The sequence below is a fragment of the Bos indicus x Bos taurus genome, chromosome 9, assembly GCF_003369695.1.
Source record: "Bos indicus x Bos taurus breed Angus x Brahman F1 hybrid chromosome 9, Bos_hybrid_MaternalHap_v2.0, whole genome shotgun sequence".
Classification (NCBI taxonomy): domain Eukaryota; kingdom Metazoa; phylum Chordata; class Mammalia; order Artiodactyla; family Bovidae; genus Bos; species Bos indicus x Bos taurus.
This window is the reverse complement of record NC_040084.1, coordinates 7,956,916-7,977,961: the sequence shown is the minus strand read 5'-3', so window position 1 is coordinate 7,977,961 and position 21,046 is coordinate 7,956,916. Positions and strand designations below refer to the sequence as shown.

The window sequence follows — 21,046 nt, the reverse complement described above, 5'->3', positions numbered from 1 at the left end:
ATACTGTATCATGATAAAAAACTGGAAATAGAACTGCCATATGACCCAGCAATCCCAATGCTGGGCATACACACCAAGGAAACCAGAATTGAAAGAGACACGTGTACCCCAATGTTCATCGCAGCACTGTTTATAATAGCCAGGACATGGAAGCAATCTTGATGTTTATTGGCAGACAAATGGATAAGAAAGCTCTGGTACATATACACAATGGAATATTACTCAGCCATTAAAAAGAATGCATTTGAATCAGTTCATTAGAGGTGGATGAAACTGGAGCCTTTTATACAGAATCAAGTAAGTTAGAAAGAAAAACACCAATACAGTATACTAATGCATATATATGGAATTTATAAAGATGGTAATGATGACCCTATATGTGAGACAGCAAAAGAGAAACAGATGTATAGAACAGTCTTTTGGACTCTGTGAGAGAAGGTGAGGGTGAGATGTTTTGAGAGAATAGCATTGAAACATGTATATTATCATATGTGAAACAGATCACCAGTCCAGGTTCGATGCATGATACAGGGTGCTCGGGGCTGGTGCACTGGGATGACCCAGAGGGATGAGATGGGGTGGGAGGTGGGAGGGGGATTCAGGATGGGGAACACATGTACTTCCCATGGCTGATTCATGTCAATGCATGGCAAAATCACTACAGTATTATAAAGTAATTAGCCTCCAATTAAAGTAAATGAATTAATTTAATAAAAAATTTTAAAAATTAAAAAAAAATAAAAAGGAAAATCAATGTAAACCTTAAAAAAAAAAAGTTCACCCAATTATGGTTTAGAAGGAATGTACCTCAACATAATAAAGGCTATTTGAAAAGCCCTCAGCTAACATCATTCCCAATGGTGAAAAACTAAAATTGTTCACTGTAAGTTGATGAAGAAAGCAAACATGCAATATATTGTCACTTCTATTCAAGCTAAACCTAGAATTGTTAACAGGTAGGGGTTCTGTAATAGCCTAACAATCAGGCAAGTAAAATAAACAAAAAGCAACCAAATTGGAAAGGAAGAAACAAATTTATCTCACTTTGCATATGAAATGATCTTAACATGTAGAATACCCTAAAGATTCCACAAAAATCCTCTTAGAACTAATAAACACATGAGCAAGGTATAAGATGTAAAATTAACACACAAAAATCAGTTGCAGTTATGTACACTAACAATGGGGGTTTCCTGGTATCTTAGTGGTAAAGAATCCACCTGCCAATTCAGGATCCCTGGGTTGGGAAGATCCCCTGGAGAAGGAAATTGCAACCCACTCTAGTATTTTTCCCTGGGAAATCCCATGGACAGAGGAGCCTGGCAGGCTACAGTTTATGGGGTCACAAAAGAGTTGGACACAAATTAGCAAACTAAACAACAACACCCACAATGAATAATCCTAAAAGGAAATTAGGAAAGCAATCACATTTGAAACAGCATCAAAGAGAATAAAATACTTAGGAATAAACTTAACCAAGGAAGTGAAGAATTGTATGCTGAAAACCAAAAAACATTGTTGAAAGAAATTAAAGACGATAGGAGCAAATGGAAAGACATCCTGTTTTTATGAACAGAAAGACATAATATTGTTAAAATTTCCATAATGCCCAAAGCAATCCACAGATCAATGCAACCCATATCAAAATCCTAATGACCTTTTTGTAGAAATAGAAAAAAAATTCTAAAATTCATATGGAATCTGAAAAGATTCTGAATAGTCAAAACAATCTTTACAAAGAATATGAAAGCTGGAGGTACTATACTTCTTGATTTCAAAACATGTTACAAGGTTATAGTAAGTCAAAACAGTATGGCACTGGCATAAAGACAGAAGATAGAACATATAAACATCAGTTGAATAGAATAGAGAGCCTAGAAATAAACCCTCACATATATGGACTAATTATTCTTGACAAGGCTGACCATAAAATTTGAAACAATAAACTCCTAGATTAAAACATAGAAGAGCTTTATGACATTGAATTTAGCAGTGATTTCTGATATGACACCAAAAGTACAGGCAGTAAAAGTTAAAATAGACATATGATACTACACCAGACTTAAAAATAGTATCGTAAAGGAAATAACTGTCAGAGTGAAAAGTCAAGTATGTAATAAGACAGAATATTTAGAAGCTATATATATGATAAATGATTATTATTGAGAATATTTAAATAAATTCTAAAGTGAAAACAAAGAATAAGACTGAGAAATGGAAAGAGACTTAATTATCTCTATGAAGGTTATATGTGAAAGGCCAATAAGTATATGCAAAGGTACTCAACCATCACTAATTATCATGGAGAGGCAAATCAAAATCACAAGGAAATATCACTTCACATCCATTAGGATGGCCACTGTCAACAAAACAGAAAATCATAAGTGGTGAATAGGTTGTGGAGAAACTGGAAGCCTTCTGCACTGTTGGTGAGAACGTGAAATGGTGTAGCTCCTATGCAAAACAGTACACAGATTCTTCAAAATTCAAAAGTTTAATTACCATATGATCTAGAACTCCCACTCCTAGTTATATATCCTAAAAAACTGAAAACAGGATCCTGAATAGATATTGATACATCCATGTTCACTGCATTACTATTCACAGTAGCCAAGAGGTGGAGGCAACCCAAATGTCTATTGACAGATGAATGGATAAAGAAAGTAAGTTAATACAGATGATGGAACATTATCCAGTCTTAAAAAAGAAGGAAATTCTGTCCTATTTTACAACATGGATAAGCTTTGAGGACATCATGCCAAGTGAAATAAGCCAGTAACAAAAAGACAGATACTGTATGATTTCACTTATACAAGGTTATCTAAAATAGTCAAATTTTCAGAAGCAGAAAGTAGAATCATGGTTTTAGGGGTTAGGAGGAGGAGGTCAAAGGGGAGTTGCTGTTTAAGAAATATGCAAAGTGAAAAAATTCTAGAAATCTGTTGCACAATACGCATCATAGAGTCAACACTACTATTCTGTACACTTTACAGTGGTTAAGATGGTAAATATTGTGTGTTTTTTACTACATTTTGGGCTTTCCAGGTGACACTAGTGGTAAAGAACTCCCCTGCCAATGCAGGATATATAAGAGAGGTAGATTTGATCCTGGGTCGGGAAGATCCCCTGGAGGAGGGAATGGCAAGCCACTCCAGTATTCTGGCCTGGAGCATCCTATGGACAGAGGAACCCGGTGGGCTACAGCCTATGGGGTCACAAAGAGTCAGACACAACTGAAGTGACTTAGCACTAAAACAATGTAATGCAGTGTTACAAAACAAATATCAGTAGAAGGGATTGTGGAACTAATTGTGCAAATAACATATAGCCAGATAAGGTACAGTAAAAAGGAGTTAATGAGGAACTCCGCCCGTGGCAAAGGTCATGAGGAAGGAGGCTTGGCATACGCAAAGGTGGGATCGAGCCTCAGGAGTCCCCCTGGAAATTCTCGAGCATCTACCCCCAAAACCAGAGTCTGCCTACTTTACTGCTTTGTGCTCTCACCTACACCTCTGACTTTACGGGGGCTGTCCCCCACCACCATCTCTCTCCTGAATAGGTTCTTCTGGCCACATGTGATTGTTCACAGCCTCCCAACCGTGAGAGGCATGAGATGTTCTAAACTGTCTAAATACAGATTCCTTTGAGCAGTTAAAAGATTGATTAGAAATTGTATTGGTGAAGGGTTTTTCACTTGTTGGGCCAATGTTTGCTGCTAAGTTTCCCTTACCTACTGTGTCCCTGGCAGTGTATTGATTAATATAATTGGTGTATAGGAATGTAAGCAGTAGCTTTAATGTTTGTAACCTTGGACCCTTGAGTTAATTCTTTTTCTTGTTATAGCCCACCACACCTTTGCCCTATAGGAATGCAACTTTATCTAATGCTTTTGGAGTGTGGCGCCTGACTAATCACCTTTAGAGAAAAATAAGTTTTCTGAAGAAAGGGTCTTAAAATGTTAACAGGCCTCCGGGCCAGAAGATGATGTAAATCACCTAAACCTTTGCATATGAAGAAAGCCTAGCTTATTGCTGACTCTACCCCTTCCCCCATTATCCCCTATGCGCAACTTAAGGTATAAAAACTACTTTGGAAAATAAAGTGCAGGCCTTGTTCACCGAAGCTTGGTCTCCCCATGTCGTTCTTTCTCTCACCTTCTGGCTGAATTATTCAGCCTCTTTTCTCCACTGCATTTCCTCACTGAGCTATCCTTATTCAACCACTGTTTATATCCTTAATTAACGTTTAATTAAGCAATTGTTTCCTGATCCTCGCCGAGGCTTTCCCCGCTTCGAATTCCCTGGATCCACTGGGGCTGGACCCCGGCAGTAAACATATTAAAATTACTGTAGCCTCTTTCTATTTTTAAAAGTATAGTTCGTGCAGCTTCTAACCTGAAAGCTTTCATAATTGTTTTAAATGAGCTTTTCAATTAAAATAAAACCAAAATAAAATAGGTGATTTCATATATTCCAGGAAATGGAGACTGCATCGAAATCATTAAGCTAAATACATTTACTTTAAAAAAAAAATAGTTTTATATTGAAGTATAGCTACATTTACAATGTTGTGTTAGGTCAGGTATACAGCACAGTGATTCAGTTATACATATAAATACACCAATTAATTTTCAGATTCTTTTCCCATATAGATTAGTACAGAGTACATTGTATATCTCCCTGTGTTATATAGTAGGTCCTTGCTGATTATTTACTTTATATGACGTAGTGCGTATGTCTTAATCCCAAACTCCTAATTTATTTCTCTTCCCCTTTCCTCTTTGGTTACTATATATTTGTTTTCTATGCCTGTAAGTCTGTTTCTGTTTTCTAAATAAGTTCATCCCTATCACTTTTTTATATTCCAAATATAAGTGATATCATATGATGTTTGTCTCTGACTTATTTTACTTAGTGTGATAGTCTCACTTATGCTTAATACTAAAATCAGCTGATGGCTGCTAAAAGTTGTTGGGCTAACTTAGAACTTGGAAAACAAATGACAATTTCAAATTAGGTAACACCTAGATCCACAACGAAGCTAAGGGATCAGAGGTTTAAATTAACTTTAAAACAGTGTGCCCAAATTAAACTCATTAAAAAAAAATAATATACTGACTTTGTAATATTACAATAATTTATAGCATTAGCCATATAAATTTGTTACCCCATGGATAATTTTAATTTCTAATGTCCTTACCATAGGACATTATTAAAAGATACAGACTACTACAAACTACAATATTTCATTGCAAGCTCAGAATGAAGAGGCAAAGTTCAAAATCTGGTCCTCAAACTGAAGAAAACATGTTCTTGGTGCAACTCAGTATTTCAGATCGATTACGTTCAAGATGTATTGGTATAAATGTGATTATGTTTTTGTTTTTCTATTATTTACACTATTTTCTGGTTCATTGCTATTCTTGTTTGCTTTTAATTCCTAGAATATTAGGAACTCAGTTCAGTTCGGTTCAGTTAAATGGGCTCTATTTCCTAAATATGATAAAAGTTAGCATCATTTATCTTTTATGTTGGTGTACTTGACAGCAAATTTATGTGATTTTGCATTATTGAAATGTTTTTTTCCTTTTTGAAAAAATAGTTCTCATGTTACTGGCTAATGAAAATGTTAGTTAGTTTGGTTTATCCATATTTTTTCTAGCACTTTAATACTATAGTGTAATTTGCATATAATTTTAATTAGGTCCTTTATAATGAATATTAATAGCTTCATTTATGCACATTTTTTCTTTTTTTTAAAGCAGGACTACGTCTTCCATCTGGAGGAGGACATGGCAACCCACTCCAGTATTCTCGCCTGGAGAATCCCATGGATAGAGGAGCCTCATGAGCTACAGTCTATGGGGTCACAAAGAGTCAGACATGACTGAGCGACTAACCACAGCACAGCACATCTATACATCCTATGAGGAAAAGTACACATTACTCCCATACTCAAAAGTATTGTAATTTTCCTATATAGCTGGAACTTGGCTTTATTAGATGAATTAGAAAATGGGTTGATTACAACTGTTTCTTGAACTTTTTGGCTTGAATGCATGCTTGGATATACTTTTCTTCCTTAGAGATAATTTCTATTAGATAATCATGCATTTTTACAGGCTCCTGGATTTACCAAATTGTCCTACTAAAATGTACTACAGTTAAACCCTCAACAGGGTAAGAACTGTGGGTGGTTATTAGTTCCCTAATGTGCATAGAGCCTGTGTGGATGCTCTCAGCACCCTCAAAGGATCCCTGACCTTTGCTGGTCAGCTTTTAGCGATCAGTCTCAAAAGTGGTCATGAGGGGTAGGAAGAGTCCAGCCCTTGGTGTTAATAGCCTTGGCTGGGGCCACCAAATTGACCCCTAGCACTTTGAGGTACCCATGCATGGCTACCTCCCCCTGGGCCTTTCAAGTTTTTCTGCAGAAGATACACATGTATCCAAAGGAATGTAGAAATCTGTACTACTCAAAGAAATAGATATGTGAGTATCCAGAGGCAGCAAGAGAGTGAAAGATAATGGTTTTGGAAAACCAAAGACTTGAGATGGATTAGAATCCACCCACCTTCAGGACACAACATCTTGGGCTCAGTTCCTCTATTGGCAGAATCAGATTGTGGACAGAACTAACTTTTAAAGGGCCTGTGGCACTGGCTCTATGCTTTTTACTGTGAGATATTATTCTGAAGAATACAACTGGGAGGCTGAGAATAGCCCTCACTTAGTTTGGACTTGAGTAGAGCACATTTCCTTCAGATAAAGTCACAATCTGAATCCACTTAATTGTAAAAGGAAAAACAATCCAACAGTAAAATTGAGGTTGCAGTTTGAAGAAGAGTTGAAGGTATATTAGGGCAAGAGAGGAAAAACAAATATCTAAATGAAAGAGTCAACATGCAGTTATTGCTATCTTTATATTAAGGCAAAATTCTAAATGATATCTATTCGAAACATTATCAAGTTCTTGGTCTGCACCAGGGCAATTATGCAAAGTATTGTTTTAAAAATACTGTATTAAAATACAAAACTCCTGGAGATTTAACAGCAAGCCTGACATTATTCCGTGTATGGGAAAATTGGCTTCAAAATATTCAACAGATAATTATTAGTAAAATGATCACAGAAGAAAATGTGTCATGAATATCTGATAAATAATAACTAAACATACAGAGTAAATTTGTGTATTTTCATGTTGAATAAGAAGATATGTCTTTTTCTCTTGGATTCAGATCGCATAGTCAAATTTTACAGTGAAGCAACAAAATATATGTATTTTATTCCTTTGTTCCTAAAATATTTTAATAGTATAAAAAGAAGGCAAAAAGCCAAAGAATTGATGCCTTCAAACTGTGGTGTGGGAAAAGACTCCTGAAAGTCCCTTGAACTTAAGGGAGTCAATCTTAAGGGAGATCAACCCTGAATACTCTTTGGAAGGACTCATGCTGAAACTGAAGCTCCAATATTTTCGTGTAAACAGCCGACTCATTGGATGCAAACAGCTGACTCACTGGAAAAGACCCTGCTGTTGGAAAAGGTTGAGGGTAGAAGGAGAAGCAGGCATCAGAGGATGAGACGGCTGGATGGCATCACTGATGCAAAGGACATGAACTGGGGCAAACTCTGGGAGATGGTGAGGGACAGGGGGCCTGGGTGCTGCAGTCCATGGGGTCACAAAGACTTGGACACGACTGGGAGATGGTGAGGTGCGGGGGACCTGGGTGCTGCAGTCCATAGGGTTACAGAGACTTGGACACGACTGCGAGATGGTGAGGGACGGGGGGCCTGGGTGCTGCAGTCCATAGGGTTACAGAGACTTGGACACGACTGGGAGATGGTGAGGGACGGGGGGCCTGGGTGCTGCAGTCCATAGGGTTACAGAGACTTGGACACGACTGGGAGATGGTGAGGGACGGGGGGCCTGGGTGCTGCAGTCCATGGGGTCACAAAGACTTGGACACGACTGGGAGATGGTGAGGTGCGGGGGACCTGGGTGCTGCAGTCCATAGGGTTACCGAGACTTGGACACGACTGGGAGATGGTGAGGGACAGGGGGCCTGGGTGCTGCAGTCCATAGGGTTACAGAGACTTGGACACGACTGAGAGATGGTGAGGGACGGGGGGCCTGGGTGCTGCAGTCCATAGGGTTACAGAGACTTGGACACGACTGGGAGATGGTGAGGGACGGGGGGCCTGGGTGCTGCAGTCCATAGGGTTACCGAGACTTGGACACGACTGGGATATGGTGAGGGACGGGGGGCCTGGGTGCTGCAGTCCATAGGGTTACCGAGACTTGGACACGACTGGGTGACTGAACAGCAGCATAAACACTAAACTTCTTTGTACCTCAATTTTTAAAAAACTGGCTTTTTATATAGAATATTTTATCAAAGACAATTATTCCAGTAAACATTTCTTATGCATTTATTATTTATAATAATAAATATAATGCACTGTTCTGGGAGTTCTGAGAATAGAGGAGACTTAAAAGAATTAAGACAGTTGGGTGAGGAGGGATGTTGCATAGTGAATATTTGTCGAGTGACTATGTAACAAAGGCATCACTCTTGTCTTCTGAAAGGCTTCTTCTACTCACTAGACTTTCTGAAACAATTTTTTGGAAAGAAAAAAACAAACAAAACTTAGTGGTTCATCATTGTACAGTGTGAAATGAAAGAAAATGAGGAGGAAATGCTAATATTTCACCTTTCAAACAGTGCTTAAACAAACTTTATATCCTAAGCATTCTATGGTCATTATTTCTAATGAAGCGAAAGGTGAATATTGTCTTCCTATAGTCGTTTACCTAGTTACTTTATCCTTAGGAAGTGTAAGTGGGTGTTGGAGAAGGAAATGGCAACCCACTCCAGTGTTCTTGCCTGGAGAATCCTGGGGACGGCGGAGCCTGGTGGGCTGCCGTCTATGGGGTCGCACAGAGTCGGACACAACTGAAGCGACTTAGCAGCAGCAGCAGTAAGTGGGTGTACATAGTCACAATTCTTATATAAAGGTTATTAAGAACTTCAAATAAATGTGCCAGAATGCTAAAATTCTACAATTTTACTGAAATAAAGACAAGGAATTTTTGAAGTTAAAAAGAACCTTTGAGTTCAACTGAACGATTTACTCACAGTCAGTGACTTGCCCAGAGGCTAATCTGAATCTCTGTCACAGGTCGTACCAATGGAGTACAGTTCTGGACTTTTTCAGTTTATGCATTAAACTGCCCACAATGTAGCCATTAATCCTCCCACAAGTGATCACTGCTTCTGCCATGATGTAAAAAATGTTGAAAGTTTTTTTGTTTTTTTTTTTTACAAAAAGGCCTATTCAGTTCAGCTCAGTTCAGTTCAGTCGCTCAGTCGTATCTGACTCTTTGCGACCCCATGAACCACAGCACCCCAGGCCTCCCTGTCCATCACCAACTCCTGGAGTTCACTCAAACTCATACCCCTAGATAAATTTCCAATTCTCTTCACTCTGTGAATTTATGAAACTTAGACTAAAACTTAGATGTGAGAGTTGGACTGTGAAGAAAGCTGAGCGCTGAAGAAATGATGCTTTTGAACTGTGGTGTTGGAGAAGACTCTTGAGAGTCCTTGGACTGCAAGGAGATCCAACCAGTCCATTCTGAAGGTGATCAGCCCTGGGATTTCTTTGGAGGGAATGATGCTGAAGTTGAAACTCCATTACTTTGGCCACCTCATGCGAAGACTTGACTCATTGGAAAAGACTTTGATGCTGGGAGGGATTGGGGGCAGGAGGAGAAGGGGATGACAGAGGATGAGATGGCTGGACGGCATCACCAACTCAATGGACGTGAGTCTGAGTGAACTCCTGGAGTTGGTGATGGACAGGGAGGCATGGCGTGCTGTGATTTATGGGGTCGCAAAGAGTAGGACACAACTGAGTGACTGAACTGAAGTGAATTAAGACTGATCTGACTTTGTGTAGGTAAGCGAGTTCTATGGTGTTATTCAAAATAAGATCAACCATAATGCAGCTCTGTTTGACACGTAGCAGTGAAACTAATTCACAGTCTAAAGCATTACACACTGAGTATTTAATTTGCATTCACTATGTCCCTCTGCAGCAAACAGAATGAATGTTGCACGTAAAGGTGCTTCTATTTTAAAGTTGAACTGAAGCAGATGATGACTGAGTGACTGAAAAGCTTATAAATTTCTTGTTATGTTCAATTGAAATTAAAACCCAGATCATCTGATTTTGAGTTAGTGCCTAATCTAGAATTCTTGCAAGATTAGGTTTACACAAACTGCCAATGGAAATAAGGGGCTAACTTTGAGTATCTTTTAACTTTCTCAAATAAATATAATACACAGAGATAGACGCAGTGTAACTCCAAATTAGTTTTAGCTGTGAGTAACTGTGCAGACCAATGTGTTTTAATAAAACCCGTGGAAAAACTGAAAGTGAAAGAATTAGCTTTGAGAAGGTATTAGCAGAACCAAACAAACCACAAACCTATCTAAATTCAGGAAGCCCAATTTCCATCCAGAGAGGAACAGAGTTAAAGAAAGCTAGATTTCTGAGTTGTCTCTGTGGTTGAAACCTCCCCTTGGATGACACACCAACTCTATCAATTTGCTCCACATAGATTTTCTCCAAATAATCTTGCAGTCACTGCAACTGTTGTTTCTTTCTTGGGAGGTCTTTTCCTACTGGACTGAACTCTAATTGTTTTTATTTATTAGCCCATTTGTTATACCCCTGGTATAATGTACACATCAATTTGCAGTCTCTCCCCTTGAAAAACTTAGCGCTTTACTCAGATGGGAGTGAGGAAGTGCTCACAGCCCTGGGGCTGTATTTAACTAAAATACAGTTTTGTCTCAGTTCTTCACTGCGAGCTCTGCTGGAGGAAACAGATCATCAAGAGTGAGGACAGCATCATCCAGACAGATGGACACCTTGCTTTCCGTGTACGTAAGTGCTCAGTAGTTGAGTCCTGTCAGACTCTTTGCGACCCCGTGGACTGTAGCCCACCAGGCTCCTCTGTCCATGGGGATTGTCCAGGCAAGATTACTGGAGTGGGTTGCTGTGCCCTCCTCCAGGGGATCTTCCTGACCCAGGGACTGAGCCCGCGTCTCTTGCATCTCCTACATAGCAGGCGAATTCTTTACCACTGCACCACCTGGGGAGCCCATGTTTTTCTTTCTTTTTTTTCTGTGAAAGTGAAGTGAAAGTGAAATTCGTTCAGTTGTGTCCAACTCTTTGCGACTCAGTCCATGGGATTCTCCAGGCTTGAATACTAGAGTGGGTAGCCTTTCCCTTCTCCAGGATATCTTCCCAACCCAGGGATTGAACCCAGGTCTCCCGCATTGCTGGTGGATTCTTTACCAGCTGAGCCACAAGAGCAGCCCAAGAATACTGGAGTGGGTAGGCTATCCCTTCGCCAGCGGATCTTCCAGACCAACGAATCAAACCGGGGTCTCCTGCATTGCAGGCGGATTCTTTACCGATCTGATAAACCAGTTAAGACAGCAGAACAAATAAATTAATGTTGGTAGAATTACTATTTGTAATTGTTTCTTTTTAATGTCTGGGAGGAAAGAAATCAATGGATTTCTTCCAAAATTACTCCTCTAATTGAACAACAGCATTCTTTCTTAATGTAACTGTAATTGGATATTTATTTAGAAGCAAATTGAGATCTTGTGCCAGTGAACAAAACGTGTGTTCTCAGCCATCATGACACTGCTTTAATTTCATGTCATGCTGGTGAACAGTAACATTAAGTACAAATAAAGCAAGAAGACAGATTAATTTTAAAATGACCCATTCTATTATAGAGCCTTGAGGTTTTCTTTTTCTTACGTTTTTTCCCTCAGTCAAGGCAAGTCAGAATTACAGGGCTATAATCAGGAACTAAAATTGTCTTTCCTACTTGTTTTGCAATGCCATGATATGCTAATAAGCTGTTCATTAAATTGGTATTTTCTATTTCATTTAAGAAAAGCCCTTTGTATTACCAAAGCTTGTTTGACTATTTTCATAGAATGAGCTATAATCACATTTCTGGAATAATTTACAGAGATTACAACAGCTTATTACTTTGTAGCTTACCTCAGAGTGGGCAAAATTAGATCTAAGTTTTTGTACAGGACTGCTCCAAGAACAAAGACCGATGATTCATCTAATTCTAGAAAGAATAAAATTTAAACATATTAGCAAAACAGCAAGAAAAAGACAATGTCCTATAAAACTTTTAATCTCCTAATTACAAGGGGATTCCAGTATTTACCAATGCAAAGTCAGGAATAAGAAATGCTTTCTTAACCGTGCCGGGCAATTGAGCCCACACACTGTATGTGTTAATCATGACCCAGAAGACATGTTTTCAGTGGGTTTTGTGTCATGAAGTAACCTTCCTTCAAGCTGAGACAAGAAGTGACTGTAGTTATAGCAAAAGAGCTTAAATTCCAGGTGATGTGGGGAGACAGCCTATGTTCTTTGGAGCTCTCAGTTAAAATGTCAGACCTCCAAGGTAAGGATTGAGACCCCACTGTCACTACTGAAAAGGGTCATTCAGTTTAAGAGGCTACCTAAGATGTTCTTAAAACTCAATTCTTTTCTGAGATTTGGTTTTATGTATCAATTTTTTTAAGTGAGGCAGAAATAATTTATTTTTAATGGAATAGAAAACACAACCTATTTCAATACCTGAATTTAAAATAGTGTGCCACATGCTTTACACTGGGGTGAGACTGTCAACACTGAAAATCTGACCATGTCATCAGCAGGTCTACAATATGCACTTGTATTTTTTTTTTTTTAACATTTTAATAGATCTTTTACTCAAGTAAATTAAGATTTTAGGTGACACCAAATTGAGTTTTCTATAGTAACAAAATGACCTTAAGATCATGATTACAGACTAAATTGCTAGTGTAGTATTGAACTCGTATATTTTTTGCTCAAGGCCTAAATCGCTTCACATATTTACCTTTTGATGACACAGGAGTGAAGATGCTTTTTGGAATGACCACCCTGTCTTCTGAGTTTCTTGCCCAGTCAACCATCCCCTTCCTTCCTTTCATTGGGAAGTTGATGTCTGTTAGAACAGAGGCTGCAGGAAGCTTCTGAATGCTAGCCACTGTTAAAAAAGAAGTAATGATGTTAACTAAAATCTTTCAGTGTTATCAAAATTGACCAAATTAAACCTTTCAGTATAGTCAAAAGAAAATTTCTAGTCCAAATTATGTTTATCAGAGCTATAAAACATACATACTTATTCCTCCATATTAGATGATGCTCATTAAGGCTGTGACTGTTTTTCTTATTAATTTGGTTTCTGTTGCTCTCAGCGGAGATCATACAATGATCTTCAGTGGTGCACATTCAGAGCACAAAACGTGCAGACATACTGGTTGTTTAGGATGGGCCTCCATTCTAATGGTTAGAAGCCCATGCCGTATTTTTTGTTAAATATTTTGATTAACACACTCAACTCACAGACTGACATTTTCATTTAAATCTGTACTTTGTCTTCAGAACAAGTTTTCTGTGCTCACCTCTGAACATTGCCATTGGAACAATTATTTCACGGATTGGATTGGGTATCATGAACATGAAAAACAAGCATATTGCTCTGGGAGACAGAACTGTCAGATTCAAATAACCAAGCACCAATGCCAAAACCACAGAGACAATATAATATGCAGAATTATTTAACAAGCAGAAGAGCAATAACAAACAGTTCTTAAAATGTACATCCATAATTGAAGGTAATAAATGTAATAAATATGTGAAAAAAGAATTCTGTGTTTACTCAATGAATAATATGTTTGGTAATGCCTTGGTTGGTTGTTGGTGGTGGTTTAGTCGCTAAGTTGTGTCTGACTCTTGTGACCCTGCCAGGCTCCTCTGTCCATAGGATTCTTCAGGCAAGAATACTGGAGTGGGTTGCCATTTCTTTCTCCAGGGGATCTTCCCAACCAAGGAATTGAACCCAGGTCTTCTGTATGGTAGGCAGATTCTTTACCAACTGAGCTATGACTTAATATATATTTTATTATACATATATATATATATATATATATACATCAATATATAACTATATGTAATAAAACTATGATAGTAAATACTCAAGCACTTATTGATTATATATATTTTCAATGATTACTTAATTTGTAAATTTTACTTAGGTCCATACTTGACTTAACATTAAAGTTTCAGATGTCCTATGTATGATTTAAATGGAAAGATAGTGGGGAAACCCTAAAAGCTATCACAACAGAAAAGCCGTAGTAAGAAACCATTAGGCTCCTCATAAATGTATTTCATTTGAAAGAAACTTGTAATTTAAACAAGAGAGAATGAAAATTATGAATTTAACAATATTAGTTGTATAAATATATTACTTCACCACTGGCTTAGTTGCAAATTAAATTGGTTATATATTACTATACTTTATGAAAGCTCTTTCAGACTATTATACACATCCATTATCAGAACAGAATAGAATTTCATTTGGCCTGTAATTTGACATAATAATGTTAAAAAAGGATTTTGTAACTAAATGTTGAAGGAAAAGGGTGCCGGGTAACATAAATTGTTATGGATGTGAAATGCTATTTTGGGATAGCATCTCTAATTATTTTAGTCTCTTTAATAATTCAAACAACATAGTCTTTATGCTCCAGAAGTCAACCCAGTTTATCTGTCCTAAAGGGTCCAAACACTCCAGTGCATGTAGATGAACAGATCAGCACACTGGCAGCATGCTCTTTCTTAAGGGTCTTCCAGGCCTCATTCAACATGCAAAGCTAAGTGCATCTACTTCCAAATTCCTTGATTCTAACTTTGGTTGTCTTGGTGTTGAGAGGAAATTTATTTCACTTCGTTGGTCTAAAAACTGATGAAAAATAATAAAGCCTTTTCTGATTTCTGGTTTCTATTTTAAAGGAAAACAAGAGATAAACTGTTGGATTCTGAAGTCTATTAATTCCTATGGCTTCTATATACATTGAAAAGAAAATAAAACAGAAAAAATAAACAATCAAAGAGAAATAGATGTCATATGGAAGAAGCTTATTCTGTATCAATTGTATATCACTTTATCCTAAACAAATGCGGGTTCAATACATTACTCTTAAATATATAAAAATGAGGTAATTATACATGCATGCATCTCACTTTATGAAGTGCATTCATTCTTCAGTTGGAGGTACACTGGGTGTTAAATGACAACCATATAGATTTAATTGACTACTGATTCTAGACTAAAGGAATACAAAAACCACTTAGAATCACTTATCTAACTTCTGTAGGAAGTCCTTTAAATTGTGCAGTAATGCACATAGGAAGTGTATAAAAACAAACATGTATGCATTAATTTTATAGAAATGCAGTTCATAAAGTAAGATGGCATTTTAAATAAATACATGATAAAAAGAGATATGACTTCATAGACTGACAAGATTCAAATACAGCCTCAATTACCAGTATACAAGTTCTTTAAAATAGGCAGCATTTAAATGTGCACATTTTTACCTTAAACCTACGTAGGAAGATGCTTAAGGTGACACTGTCGTTCTTTATGATGGTGCCGTGATTAACAAGAAAGCCTATTTCCATACAACAAAAATGATTTAAAGACGGCTTTTATTTTTTCCTGCTTTCAGTCCCTGTAACAGACACTTGGACCAACCCAGTCCTCAATTCCTTCCCTTCTTCACTCAGTTTCTCTAAAACCTTCATGTAAAATTTAAATGCAATTAGTCTTTAGGGAACTAGGGAGCTCAAAAGAGGTAAGATTAAAAACAAATGCCTTATATATATCCAGAGAAAACCATAGTTTGAAAAGATACATGCACCCCAGTGTTCACAGCCGCACTATTCACAACAGTCAAGACCCGGAAACATCTTATATGCCCATGGATAAAGAAAGCGTGGTACATTTGTACAAGGCAATATTACTCAGCTATAGAAAAGGATAAAATAATGCCATTGCAGCAACATGGATGGACCTGAAGACCATCATACTAAGTCAGACAAAGACAAATACTGCATGATACCACCTAAATGTGGACTCTAAAAAATAACACAAATTAACTTACTTTTACAAACCAGAAATAGATTCACCGACATAGAAAACAAAGTGACAGTTATCAAAGGGGAGAGAGTTGGGGGAAGGATAAACTAGGCAGTTGGGATGAACAGGCATAAAATACTAACAGATACTCTACAAGGACCTACTGTATAGCACAGGGAGCTATATTCAATATTTTATAATAACTGATAAGGAAAATAATCTGAAAAAGATATATATATATATGTATATACTAATATATATTTGACTCACAGTGTTGTATACCTGAAATTAACATGACATTGTATGATGTCTTAAGACATGTCTAGAGTATATACGTGTCTAGTGCTGACAAAGAGCATCAGTGCAGAGCGTGAGGGCACAACCTGCATGCTTTGCTTCCATAAGTTGCTGCATAAAATCCAGTCGTGAGGATTCAAATAATATAGTGTCTTTCCTCAAAAACTGAGAAAATATCTTTCTTACAGAAGACTAAAGTGGTTAGAAAAAAATCTCAAAGGACATAATGTCCCTGAACACATAGGCGAGTCTTGAATGCTCCAAGAATTAGCCTAAATTCACTGTATCGTGTCTTCATTACAACACTAGAACTTATTTCTCATGTAACAAAAATAGGTGACTCACCATGAATAAACCTTGGAGCAAACCCAGCTGCCTTTCATTCTGCATGTTCACTGCTTTCCTTCTGCATTTGGAATACAGCATAAAACCCTCTGGGAGCACTATGTCTGTTACTGGCCAAGCTCTCAGAGGGTTCAGGTTTGGTATAGACTTTTGGCCATCAGAAAGCATAAGGGAATTTATACAAAGGATCTAAAAGCACATGAGTCATTCTTCTGTTTTTTTTTTTTTTTTGTAACCACTGAGTTCTCCTTTGCTTCATCAAAGCAGACAGGGTGCCTCTAACTTGTTCCTGAGAAAAATCATGATGTTTTAGCCCTTTGTCCTTATTGACTGAGGTCCTGGACAATGGGGATTCTGTCTGATTCATCCTTGTAATGTGTATGGTCCACTACAAGTTGAATCAGCTGCATTATGAATAAGATAAAAAATAAGGAATAAATTAGGAGCTTGGGCTTAACATATACACATCAATATGCCACCAAATTTGGAAAACTCAGCAGTGGCCACAGGACTGGAAAAGGTCAGTTTTCATTCCAATCCCAAAGAAAGGCAATGCCAAAGAATGCTCAAACTACCACACAATTGCACTCATCTCACACGCCAGTAAAGTAATGCTCAAAATTCTCCAAGCCAGGCTTTAGCAATACGTGAACCGTGAACTTCCAGATGTTCAAGCTGGTTTTAGAAAAGGCAGAGGAACCAGAGATCAAATTGCCAACATCCGCTGGATCATGGAAAAAGCAAGAGAGTTCCAGAAAAACATCTATTTCTGCTTTATTGACTATGCCAAAGCCTTTGACTGTGTGGATCACAATAAACTGTGGAAAATTCTGAAAGAGATGGGAATACCAGACCACCTGACCTGCCTCTTGAGAAACCTATATGCACGTCAGGAAGCAACAGTTAGAACTGGACATGGAACAACAGACTGGTTCCAAATAGGAAAAGCAGTATGTCAAGGTTGTATATTGTCACCCTGCTTCTTTAACTTATATGCAGAGTACATCATAAGAAACACTGGGCTGGAGGAAGCACAAGCTGGAATCAAGATTGCCGGGAGAAATATCAATAACCTCAGAGATACAGATGACCACCACCCTTATGGCAGAAAGTGAAGAGGAACTAAAGAGCCTCTTGATGAAAGTGAAAGAGGAGAATGAAAATTTGGCTTAAAGCTCAACATTTAGAAAACTAAGATCATGGCATCCAGTCCCATCACTTCATGGGAAATAGATGGGGAAACAGTGGAAACAGTGTCAGACTTTATTTTTCTGGGCTCCAAAATCACTGCAGATGGTAACTGCAGCCATGAAATTAAAAGACGCTTACTCCTTGGAAGGAAAGTTTTGACCAACCTAGATAGCATTTACCAACAAAGGTACGTCTGGTCAAGGCTATGGTTTTTCCAGTGGTCATGTATTGATGTGAAAGTTGGACTGTGAAGAAAGCTGAGCACTAAAGAATTGATGCTTTTGAACTGTGGTGTTGGAGAAGACTCTTGAGGGTCCCTTGGACTGCAAGGATATCCAACCAGTCCATCCTAAAGGAGATCGGTCCTGGGTGTTCTTTGGAAGGAATGACGCTGAAGCTCAAACTGCAGTACTTTGGCCACCTCATGTGAAGAGTTGACTCATTGGAAAAGATTCTGATGCTGGGAGGGATTGGGGGCAGGAGAAGGGGATGATAGAGGATGAGATGGCTGGGTGGCATCACCGACTCGATGGACGTGAGTTTGAGTGAACTCCGGGAGTTGGTGATGGACAGGGAGGCTTGGCTTGCTGCAATTCATGGCGTTGCAAAGAGTCGGACATGACTGAGTGACTGAACTGAACTGAACTGAACATATAAAACAGGGGTCTGCCTAGATGGCTCAATAGTAAAGACTCTGCCTGCCAATACAGAAGACACAGGAGACATGAGTTTGATCCCTGGGGGGGGAGGATCCCTAGGAAGAGGAAATGGCAACCCACTCCAGTTTCTTGCCAGGAAAATACCATGGACAGAAGAGTCTGGTGGGCAACAGTTCATGGGATCACAAATACATATATATGAACTAGATAAACAGCAAAGACCTATAAGGGTAAAGAATCTGAAAAATTATATACATATATACACACACACATATATGAATTACTTGGTTGTATACCTGACACTAACACAACATTGTAAATCAACTATAGTTCAACTGAAAAAAATACACAATGAGAAAAAATAAGGCCCCTGGAAAGAAATGCTAGGGACTGAAATGCACAGATAAAGGCTGCAGGAATGAACAGAATGGGCAAATGAGAGCCAGCGGAGGAAAGGGGCAGTTTACTAGAGTCAGGTAAGTGTAGACTCTGGATCTGGGCCTGGATTCAAATTCTGGGTGTTTTAGGCTAACTATGATGTCCTGAACTTTTAGGGCCAGTCCCAGTTCATTTCTGTTATTTTATACGATTATGATTAACACCACCTATCACCTAACACCACCTATCTCAAAAGTCTCATTTTAGAAGATAAATTCAAGTTCATTTTACATGCTGTGTGACCCAGGGCAAATTGTCTAACCCCTCTGTGCCTCCATTTCCTCTTCTGTACCATGGGAATAATAATATTATCTATCTCATTGGAATGTTGGAGGATGAAATAACTATATGTCAAGCAGTGAGAGCTGGGGGCTGAATCAGTACCTGAAGCACGAGTGGTCCTAGGGAACTGTTGGCTATTCTAGTAGGTTTCCTCATAATTACTTCCAAGGGAACTAGGGAACCACCTCATCGTACATCCATAGGATGATAAAGCATTTGAATTTTGCATTAAACATTCCTTTTTGGTTGTCCTTCAGTGACCTTAGGCATGAAATTACATAGTCAAAACTTAATGTCGAATATATTCAGACCAAAGGCAGGAAGTGCACTTAAAATAAATACAGGTCATTCTTCAGTACTTTAATGCATCAACTTTAATGTACCACCTCAGGAGTGACTAACAGTTCCCTTTAAATTCATCCTTTTCCTTCCTTCCCTCCTCCACTCATCCCTTTCTGTCTCCCTTCCTTCTTTCCTTTATTCTAGTAGCTTCTGACAGAGGCAAGGCACTGCCTTCTCTGGTTATTTGGTTACCCAAGGTCAGTCACATTAAAAATCTATCTCCTCCATTGAGAAGGGAAATGACTATGTTGTGGATGACAAATTCGGTATTTCTGTTGCAGTCATGGCCATTGCCTGCACAAAGAACTTCAAAAGCACTACTTTTAGGCAGTGACCTAAGTGCTAAATTCAATGACCCAGGTCCTGTAATGAGTAGAGGAAACTCCCCAGGGAAGGCAGGTCATAATCTTAAACACAAGCGGAGGGGCATACAGAACCTCTTTACGGGATGCCCTAAAAGCTGTCTTTCTCACTGCCTTCTACTACTGATGCTTCCAATATATTTAAAATTCACACTGTATTTCATGTCAATTAAGACGGGACAACTTACAAACTGGATCCTGACTCACTAGTATTAGAAAACTGGCCAGTTATCCAAATGAAAGTGCTTGTGGAAAACATCACTCAACATTACTGGATGGTTACCCGCACAGTTTCAAAGTCCCATACATAATACTTGGGACGGAGGGAATGGTGCATTGCCTAAGTGTGTTAGAAAGCAACTCAACAATGGCACCCCACTCCAGTATTCTTGCCTGGAAAATCCCATGGACGGAGGAGCCTGGTAGGCTGCAGTCCACGGGGTTGCTAAGAGTCGGACACGACTGAGCAACTTCACTTTCACTTTTCCCTTTCATGCATTGGAGAAGGAAATGGCAACCCACTCCAGTGTTCTTGCCTGGAGAATCCCAGGGACGGGGGAGCCTGGTGGGTTGCTGTCTGTGGGGTCGCACAGAGTCAGACATGACTGAAGTGACTTAGCATCAGTAGCAACCATAATGGAAAAAATATGAAAAGAAAATGTATATATATATATATGTATAACTGGATCACCTTTTATATGGCAGAAATTAATACAAGACTGAAAAATCAATGGTACTTCAATAAAATAAATTAAGAAAAAAGAACATGACTCAGTTTTGCTCAGAAGCCCATAGCAAGCACATGGGAGCTGAGCAGAGCCTATATGTAATGTGACTTCTGTGGCACTTAGCAGCTCAAGAAGCCATTGCTTTTATACTTCTTTGGCAATGCTGAGTGGCTTGCAAAACACTGAGGGTATTTGGGAGAGAAGGGAAGGACAGCTGACTTTTATTGCATGCTTGCCATGGTCTTGGCACTTGCCACTGTTCCTTAACTGATACAGCATGCATTAATATTTATTATGTAGTTCCTCTGTGTTAGGCCCTGTTCCTAGTATAGTACTTGGCTCA

The 21,046-nt window shown here is 38.5% G+C and overlaps 1 protein-coding gene across 3 annotated transcripts in view; it reads right to left on the bottom strand.

Annotated features, from left to right (window-relative positions):
- Positions 1-21,046, bottom strand: part of ADGRB3 (adhesion G protein-coupled receptor B3) — a 918,859-nt gene that overhangs the window by 389,640 nt on the left and 508,173 nt on the right. For all 3 annotated transcript variants that reach the window (XM_027550854.1, XM_027550852.1, XM_027550853.1), the window contains 2 exons: positions 12,970-13,119; positions 12,090-12,165 (listed from right to left, as the gene is read on the bottom strand). In XM_027550854.1, the coding sequence (XP_027406655.1) occupies positions 12,090-12,165; positions 12,970-13,119 (226 nt within the window). The remainder of the gene's footprint in view (positions 1-12,089; positions 12,166-12,969; positions 13,120-21,046) is intronic.